The 10189-nt window shown below is 42.0% G+C and overlaps 1 protein-coding gene across 1 annotated transcript in view; it reads left to right on the top strand.

Annotated features, from left to right (window-relative positions):
* The first annotated feature begins 1612 nt into the window (after nt 1-1612).
* The window catches only part of LOC109910669 (ADP-ribose glycohydrolase MACROD2-like), a 167665-nt gene continuing 159088 nt past the window's right edge, over nt 1613-10189 (top strand). The window contains exons 1-2 of the mRNA XM_048600894.1: nt 1613-1654; nt 8978-9082. Of these exons, the coding sequence (XP_048456851.1) occupies nt 1613-1654; nt 8978-9082 (147 nt within the window). The remainder of the gene's footprint in view (nt 1655-8977; nt 9083-10189) is intronic.

The following is a 10189-nucleotide window of genomic DNA, read 5'->3' as shown; positions in this document are numbered from 1 at the left end:
TTCAATAGGATCGTGGCTGATCTGACATTCCTCACGTCCACTTTCCTGCCCTTTCCCCATTCCCCTTGATTCCCCAACCCATCAAGAATCTATCTCAGCCTTAAGTATACACAAGGATTTTTCTCCCACAGCTCTCTGTGGCAAGGAGTTCCAAACACTCACAACCATCTGAGGGAAAAGATTTCTCTTCATCTCAGTCTTAAATTGGCACCCCTTAGTTCTGAGACTGTGCTCTCTGGTCCTCGACTCTTCCATGAGGGGAAATATCCTTTCAGCATTTACCCTGTCAAACCCCTTAAGAATCCTGTTTGTTTCAATAAGATCGTTTCTCAATCATCCACACTCTTGGGAGTGGAGTCCCAGCTGTTTAACCTTTGCTTATTAGACAACCTCTCCGTACCAGGGACCATCCTAGTGAAGCTTCTCTGAACTGCCTCCAATGAAATGATATTTTTTCTTAAATAAGAGGTCCAAAATTGCTCGCAATACTCCAGATGTCTCACCAGCACCTTGTACAGTTACAGTAAGACTTCCCTACTCTTGCAGTCCAACCCCGTTGAAATAAGGGCCAACGTTCCATTAGCCTTCCTGATTCCCTGCTGGCTGTGTGCTAGCTTTCTGTGTTTCCTGCACATATACCACCAAGTTCATTTGTGTTGCAGCTTTCTGCAGTTTTTCTCGATTTAAATAATATTGTTCTTTTATTGTCCCTTCCAAAATGAAGACCTTCGCATTTTCCCACATTGTGCTCCATTTGCCAACGTTTTGCCCATTCATTTAACCTACCAATATCTTCCTGAAAACTGTTTTCATCCATCTCACAATCTGCTTTTCACCTAATTTTGTGTTGTCTGCAAATTTGGCTGCTGTACATTCACTCCCTTCCTCCTAATCATTAATATATATTGCTGACAGTTGTGTCAGCACTGAGCCCTGTGGAACTCCACTGGTTACAGGTCACCAATCTGAAAAGGACTCCTCATCCCCAGTCCTGTTTCCTGCCCATTAGTCAATTATCTATTCATGCCAATATACCACCTCCAATACTGAAATCCAAATATAACGTATCTACTGTTTACCCTCTATCCACTGTGGTACGCATGAGGCTAACATAGAAAATGCTGGATAAACTCAGCAGATCTAGTAGTACCTGAGGAGAAAGAAGCAGAGTTAATGTTTCAAGTCCAGTATGACTGAGAGTTTTTTTTTAATCATTCACGGGATGAGGGCATCACTAGCTAGGTCAGCATTTATTGTCCATCCCTAATTGCCCAGAGGGCAGTTAAGAGTCAACCACATTGCTGTGGGTCTGGAGTCACATGTAGGCCAGACCAGGTGAGGATGGCAGTTTCCTTCCCTAAAGAGCGTTAATGAACCAGATGGGTTTTTCCCCAACAATCGACAATGGATTCATGGTCATCATTAGACTCTTAATTCCAGATATTTTATTGAATTCAAATTCCACCATCTGCCATGGCAGGATTCGAACCCAGGTCCCCAGAACATTACCTGGGTCTCTGGATTAACAACCCAGTGATAATCCCAGTGGTATGTGAAATAGAGAGGTTTCTGGGGAGAATATTCGAGATTTGGGGCCTAGACTACCGAAGGTATGGCGGAGAATATTCGAGATTTGGGGCCTAGACTACAGAAGGTATGGCTATCAACGGTACAATAGTTTAAACTGGGATTGCGCAAGAGACTAGAATCATTAGAGTGCAGATATCTTGGAGGGTTGGGAGGTGGTTTCGGAGATAGGGGAGGGAGTCAGGCCATGGAGGGATTTGAAAAGAAAGAGGAGAATTTTAAACTGAAGATGTTGCTTGGACTATTCATTCCAGATATTTTTATTGAATTCAAATTTGACCATCTGCCATGGCAGGATTTGAACCCAGGTCTCCAGAATGTTAGCTGGGATCTTTGGATTATACAGCTCAGTGATAATACCACAAGGCCATTGCCTCAGAGTACTGAGAAGGGTCACACCAGACTCAAAACACTGACTCTGCTTCTCTCTCTACAGATGCTGCCAGACCTGCTGAGTTTCTCCAGCATTTTCTGTGAGCATTTCAGATTACCAGCATCTGAAGTACTTTGCTTTCATTGACCTAGAAATCATCCTTTCCGGATGCATCACAGTGTGGTTTGGCAACTGCTCTTCCCAAGACTGCAGGAAACTGCAGAGAATTGTGAACACAGCCCAGTCCATCACACAAACCAGCCTCCTACCCACTGACTTCATCTATAATTCCCACTGCATTGGGAAAGCAACCAATGTAATCAAAGCCCCTCCCACCCTGGTTATATTCTCTTCCACCCTCTTCCATTGGGCACAAGATACAAAAGTTAGTTTACAGATATGAACAGATTCAGGAACAACTTCTTCCCCACTGTTATCAGACTTTTGAATGGACCTCTTTAATGTTAATGTTGATCTCTCTGTCTGGACCTTTTCAGCAGCTGTAACACTGTACCCTGCACCCTGTTCTGTTACCCCGATACACTTGTATAGCACAATCTGCCTGTGTAGCATGTAAGGCAACACTTTTCACTGTGCCTCAGAAGACGTGAAAGTAATAAGTCAAATCAAAACAAATCAAATCCAATGTATGACAGATTGACATAATCGCCTTGGATGAGGGGCATAGAAACATAGAAGATAGCAGCAGGAGAAGGCCATTCAACACAATCATGGCTGATCGTCCAACTCAACTGCCTAATCCTGCTTTCTCCCCATAACTTTTGATCCCATTCACCCTTAGCGCTATATCTAGCTGCCTCTTGAATATGTTCAATGTTCTGGCATCAACTACTCCCTGTGGTAACGAATTCCACGGGCTCACTACTCTTTGGGTGAAGATATGTCTCCTCATCTCCATCCTAAATAGTCTACCTCGAATCCTCAGAGTGAGTGTCCTGGTCCTGGGCACACCCACCTTCAGGAACGTCCTCCCTGCATCTACCCTGTCCAGTCCTGTTAGAATTTTATAAGTCTCTATCAGATCCCCACCTTATTCATCTGAACTCCAGCAGAAACAATCCTAACCTAGTCAATCTCTCCTCATATATCAGCCTCCCCATCCCCGGAATCAGCCTGGTAAACTTCGCTGCACTCCCTTGAGAGCCAGAGCATCCTTCCTCGGAAAGGGAGACCAAAACTGCCCAGTAAAACTGGTGAATGACACATCCTGGTCTGGTTGTCTTTTATACATCAAAATGAAGCTGCAGGATGACCAGTGCATTGATTTCCAAGTTACTGTATTTTTTTTAATGGATTTTCCTTCTGGATTAGCAGTTACTGATACTAACTATGGAGAACATCATTTTGCAGAGTAAGTCTGTTGAACCGAAAGATTTTGCAATTTGATTGGCGATTGAATTTTTCAAGATATTTTCAGATTTCTGCAAGCGACTGTCTTTTTCTTAATTTAAAAAAAAGTCATTCGAGCAGTTCAATACTGACTTTGAAATAATTAAGTACATCATAAAATTAATTCCGGTTCCAGATACATGGGCCTGACATTTTGATATATCTAAGAACAAGCCCATGGGATTGTAACTGTCCGCACAAAGTAATTATTTGAGACAAAACTGGTAATCACAGGAGTTAATTACATGTAGCGTTTAAATTACTTTGATATGGCGAGTTTCAGATGATCTAAATTTTACTGATAACATGCATCATTTGAACGCTTGCAGCAAAAGTGACAAAAATATGTTGAATTAAACCATGTTCTTATACAGTATCATGACAAATGTCCCTTCCATGGTTTTGAGTGCAAGTTGTAGGGAACAGAGTGAACAATGGCTGAGGGTTGATCTGGAAGAGGTCTTTACAACAATCAAAGAGTTTGATAGGGTAGGGATTGAGAAAGTGTTTCCATTTGTGAAGACTTCTGAATTGGGGGACTTCAATGTAAAGTAGTCATCGATAAGCCTATTATGGAATTCACGAGAAATGTCAGTTCCAGACAGTGGTCAAAATGTAGAATTTGTTGCCACAAAGTATAGCCGAGGTGAATAATATTGATTTTATTCAAAGAGAAGCAGAATAAACATGAGGCAGACAGGAAATAGAAGGATATGTTGATGAGTGAGGTGAAGAGGGATGAGCGGAGGTTTGTGTTGAGCAGCAGTGGGTACAAGAACACTGCAGAAATTCGCCAAAGATCCTCAGACAGCACCTTCCAAACCCACATCCATCTAGAAGGATAAGGGCAGCAGATACATAGGAACACCACCCCCTGCAAGTTCCTCTCCAAGCCACTCACCATCCTGACTTGGAAATATATCACTGTTCCTTCACTGTCGCTGGGTCAAAATCTTGGAATTCCCTCCCTAAGGGCATTGTGGGTCTGCCTACAGCACATGGACTGCTGCGGTTCAAGAAGGCAGCTCACCCCCACCTTCTCAAGGGGGCAACTAGGGATGGGCAAGAAATGCTGACCCAGGCAGCGATGCCCACAAGCAAACAAGAAAAAAAAGACTGACATGGACAGTATGGACAGAATCACCAAATTATGCTTATGGACCCAGCATATCTCTGTTTCTCTCCTACATATATATAGAATTTAAAAAATAGATTGTAAGAGGGGGCTTATAGTCCTGCTCTTTCGTCTAAGGTAGAATGAATAATAAGTATACCAAATAATAATATCTGGTCTTCAAATCAGTTTCTGCGTTAGGAAAGTTTTCACCAACGTTTCATTTTTAAAAGTATTTAGCCCAAACCTACACTGAAAGCACTACAGTGGTTCAGGATGCACGTCCACCATCAACAACACCTCAAGGACAAATTGAGTGGGCAGCGCATGAATATTGAAATAGAACTACAGTGGATTTTGTAGTCGGTGGCCAAGAAGCAGTCCCCAGCAGTCACCTTGCTAACAGCTCCTCTGAGAATGTTTTCAACCAGGGACTTGCTGGAATCTGACCTTTGATCCGACATGGTGACCTCTGAACTGTGGCACTGATAAGCGTGAACACGGCAAGAAACAGTGAGGTTCTTCGATCAATCTCAGTTACAATGATGTGGAGGTGCCGGTGTTGGACAGGGGTGGACAAGGTCAGAAGTCACACGACACCAGGTTATAGTCCAACAGGTTTATTTGAAATCACACAAGCTTTCAAAGCGCTGCTCCTTCATCAGGTGAAGCTCATTTCACACGATGAAGGAACAGCTCTTAGAAAGCTTGTGATTTCAAAGAGACTTCACCTGACTAAGGAGCAGTGCTGTGAAAGCTTGTGATTTCAGATATGCCTGTTGGACTATAACCTGGTGTCGTGTGACTTATGACATTTGCAATCCTCACTGAGTCATGCAGATTCCTAAGGCTGGAAATATAACTCAATCTCCTGCTAAAAGCAAAATAACAATCGGGGAAAACAGAGGTGATTACAAGACTGGCAGGAAACTATATACTATACCATATTATTTTAATTATTTTGTTGTTTTTTGTTAATGCCACACCAATACTTAGGAAAGAAGCAGATTCTGCACTTGTGAAGTTAATCTTCTGGTGGCAGAAATTTGTTTGGCTGTAATGAGGACTCATCATGTAAATAAAAATTATTCCTCGGTGTCTCAGCCCTAACTGTGTATCCAGATTTATAACTGGAATTTGTCAATGTCAAGAGATAGCAAGAACTGCAGATGCTGGAGTCAGAGATAACACAGCGTGGAGCTGGGGAAACACAGCAGGCCAGGCAGCATCAGAGGAGCAGGGAAGTTGCTGTTTCAGGTCGGGACCTTTCTTCAGAAAATCAGAAGATTTTTCTGAAGAAGGGTCACGACCCAAAACATCAACATTCCTGCTTCTCTGATGCTGCCTGGCCTGCTGTGTTCCTCCAGCTCCACACTGTGTTGTCTTTGTCAATGTAAACTTGTCATACTGTACTTACAGCCTGCCACCAGAGGAGGTGACAAAATGCTCCCACTGATGGAGACTGATCCCACAGTGTCATATGTTTACAGGATCAGTGTCCACTGTATACATATAGATATGGGAACTGGCAATTGGAAAAGTCAACAGGAAGATTTTATAGAGTATCAATGACTTTTTGAGGTTTCAGGAAGCACCCTTTTATTGATTAAATCCCGTTGCCAAAACACGGGTTCACTATTGACATTACATGCCATTCTATGTCAGGAGCTAGTTGTTTAATTGTTTCTAAGAATCAGCATGATGGAATGAAGAATGCAGCAATTTCCAGTTCGCTCATACTAACCACTCCTTTCCAGAGGAAAGTGCCAGATTCCCAAAACTGATGTTCAAAGATTCTCCAGAGTGTGGGCTCCCTTCTCCAGTGCAGCCGTCCCAGCATCGACTGGATATTCTGGAACTGAATGATTAAGTGTATCCATTGACAATGCTGAGCAGTTCTCGAAGGAATATTTCCAATATTCTGGGTCAATTCGGGAACTAGTCTGAAGGGGTCTGTGATGAGTGCTATGCCTCAACATTGGTGCTCGTTTGAGACCTATGCTACCAGCTATGTTTGGCTCCTTTGAGATTCATAGGTGTTGGCATTGCTAAAATTATAATGAAGGGATTTAGTCCATATGTAAACAAAGATTAAGCACCTTGCATCTGAACGTATTGATTTCCTTTGGCTGCTGAAACACGGACCGTGGCTTGAATGAGAGAAGAATGGTATCGTGGGTTTCCTATACAATAGAACAGTAATTTCATTGTAACACCAGTTTAACCTGTTTCAATCTCATTAATGAATTGATTTTTTTTGTTTAAAACAATTTCAATATAAGCAGTTTTATTTCACAAGTCACAATTGTTAATTGAAGTGCTTTGGGTTTTTTTTAACGTTGAAGGTACCAGACAAATTAAAGTTAGTGTCGAATTGGCCAAAATATCATGAAAATGATCTGGGGGACCCTTGTTGCTTGCCCAAATTTTAAAACTGTCACCTTTACAAAATCAGTGACTATTGTTGGATTTTTCCTTGTTCTGGCTTAACAGTTGAGCATGGAGGCACCAAGTATACAAAGGGTCTGGTTAACACAAGAATGCTGCCTGGACTGGAGGACAGGTCTTATGAGGAAAGGTTGAGGGAGCTAGGGCTTTTTTCATTGGAGCAAAGAAGGATGAGAGGTGACTTGATAGAGGTTTACAAGGTGATGAGAGGCATAGATAGAGTGGATAGTCAGAGACTTTTTCCCAGGACGGAAATGACTGTCACGAGGGAGCATAATTTTAAGGTGATTGGAGGAAGGTATAGGGGGTGATGTCAGAGGTCGGTTCTTCACACAGAGAGTGGTGGCCGTGTGGAACACGCTGCCGGCAGTGGTAGTGGATTCAGATACTTTAGAGACTTTTAAGCGACTTTTGGATAGGCACATGGAGGATAGTAAAATGTAGGGTATGCAGGGTAGATTGATCTTAGTAGGATAATAGGTCGGCACAACATCGTGGGCCGAAGGGCCTGTACTGTGCTGCACTGTTCTATGTTCTATGTTCTAATACACACGTTAATTTACTGAGGATTTGAGAAGAGTTATACAGTTGGAGAACTTGTTCACATGACTGACATAGACTTGATAACTTCATCATTTCCCCATTAGTGACGTGTTCTAAGAACAGAAGCACATCCACTTAAAAGTGAGTGGGGAGGTGATGGCCTAATGGTACTACCACTGGACTGTTAATCCAGAAAACCATATAACATAGGTTCGAATCCCACTACAGCAGATGGTGGAATTAGAATTCAATAAATATCTTGAATTAAGAATCTAACGATGACCGTGAATCCATTGTCAATTATTGAAAAAGCCCATCTGGTTCACTAATGTCCTTCAGGGAAGGAAACTGCCATCCTTACCTGGTCTGGTCTACCAGTGATTCCAGACCCACAGCAATGTGGCTCTGGGCAATTAGGAATGGGCAATAAATACTGCCTAACCAGTGACACCCTCATCCTGTGAATGAATAAAGGAAAAAGTCCCTCGCAACAACAGCATCAGGAGATCTTTGAGCCCTAAAGTCTTGGTTACACTCTGGAGCAGTAGTGAGGGTGTATTACAAGGTGCAGCAGAGAAAGACCACAGTCTGAGATCTTTCTGCTGAAGTTGAATGAGGGTCCATTCAGTTATTGGACCCCCATGGTGCCTCAAATGCATATAAATATAACCTTGTACATGTGAGAGATGCTTTTGGTTTGTTTGGATAGAGTCAATCTCCAATGTTTGTTTGTTTCCTTGATATGTTACTATACAGAACCAAATTGCATTTGTGACTATGTATATGTACAAAGATATATTTAATAAATAAAACAAAAGACACTATCTATACTGCAGTCTGTCAAATGAGACTTTAAACTCAGGCCCAAACTTCTCTAAAACAAGAACAGAAATTAGTGGAGAAACTCGGCAGGTCTAGCACCATCTGTGGAGAGAAACAAAGTTTTTGCTTCAAGTCCAGTGACCCTTCTTCAGAATTTTCTCTCCCAGTTCAGCATAATAGATCTCATTTTGCTATTTAGGTAAAGAGCAGATTAGATCCTCCATGTGCCCTACAACATTGCTTATCTCCCATCACCATCCCAAAAAGCAGATCAGTCGTTATCACAGTGCTTTCAGAGGGAGCTTGTTACCTGTGTTTTCTACATTGCGAAAGTTACAACAGTTCAAAAATATTTAATCGGCTATAAAGTGCTTTGCCACTCCTGGTGGGTGTGAAAGATTCACTGTTTTTTTCTGTTTGCAAAATTTCTCATGAGCTGACAATGCACTGTTTTCATGATTGAAATTGTACAACTGTTGAAGCCTACCCTGTAGCAATTTCCTTTCCTCTTTGAAATCCTCACGCTCTTCACCTTCCAATAAGTGGTGACTTGATTGGGTTTGCACACTTATAAATTAGGTTGTGGAGTAATTGTTTGTGGAGAAACAAAGGATCGATATCTTCCACTTTACTTTATCTAATATTTGATATCTGAGTGAATAAAAATAAAACTATTTCAGAAATTAAAGCAGAGTTCTTTCTTATCTTCAGGCTTCCCTCAAGATGATGCAGCTGAGATCGCGGTGTCGACTGTGAAAGAATGGCTCACTGATAAACAAGCTTTGGTATGTAATGTTTGTATGCTCCTCCAGAGAATTTGACCAGCGAAATATCAAACTGCTTTACATCATGGATCGATTGTTTTGTGAATTGAGTTCTGCATTGGCTGAACCCAATGTCGTTGCTGGAGCTTGAAACCTTTAGTGGTCAGTCTTAGCAGGGAGTTTACCAAATGATTTCTTAAGTGGCTACATTGGAGAGTCTTTCAGTCCTCAATCTTAGAAGTAGTTGGCCTCAAATGTCAAGTGATTGAAGTGTAGCACAAGGTTAAACTCAGTGGCCTAGCACTCACTTCTTTTATCAAATAACAGCCCCTATTTGATAACCCAGTCCTGAAAAGAACAGTATTTGAACATTTTTCCCCTTTTATCTTTAACTTAAAACCAAGTGATTGCGTGCAATTCTTCTTCTATCCCTGGTTGTTAATGAGCCTCGTTATTTCGGACTTTTGCTCTGTTGAACTGTACCTTGAGATCAAGGTGATCCCAGGCTTGTTTCGAGCGGTATACAAAGTACAACCATTACAGCTTTTTATTTAGATGATGCATTCTGTAACAGGATGATTTCCATAATGGTTTGCAACTGGCTTCCTTCATCTAGACTTGCAGTGAACAAAAAGGCTAGTGAGTATCTTGTGGACAATGTTGGTAATGTGCCGATGATTGCAAGGGTCATATTCTGAACTGAGACACAGTGGAAAAACCTGATCGTGGCCTCCCCTTCTGACCCTGTTTCTCACTTTCTGAAACCAGACCCTTGGAGGAGGTGGAATAAGCAACGTTGCCAATACTGCTGCTGTGAGGCCTGTTGTTTTGTTGATGCTTAAATCCGAGCTGAGGTGGAATTTCCATCAGTTATTATTCCCATCTGATGAAATAGGTACTCTCTACAACAAATGCTGGAGATCACAGTGGGTCAGGCAGCTTCCATGGAGAGAGAGCAAGTTAATGTTTTGAGCCTAGATGACTCTTCATCAGAGTTGACGTGAAGTGTGGAGGGGGAGGCATTTATGCAATAGTTGAGGAGGATGGAGTGCTCAGGGAAAAAAAGATGTTGATAGTTCAGGTTAAGTGATCGAAATATGAGAATGGCAGAACAATGGTGTGTCTAAC

This window comes from Rhincodon typus, chromosome 9 (assembly GCF_021869965.1).
Source record: "Rhincodon typus isolate 14 chromosome 9, sRhiTyp1.1, whole genome shotgun sequence".
Lineage (NCBI taxonomy): Eukaryota > Metazoa > Chordata > Chondrichthyes > Orectolobiformes > Rhincodontidae > Rhincodon > Rhincodon typus.
The sequence above is the reverse complement of the archived record's forward strand: the minus strand, read 5'-3'. Positions and strand labels throughout refer to the sequence as shown.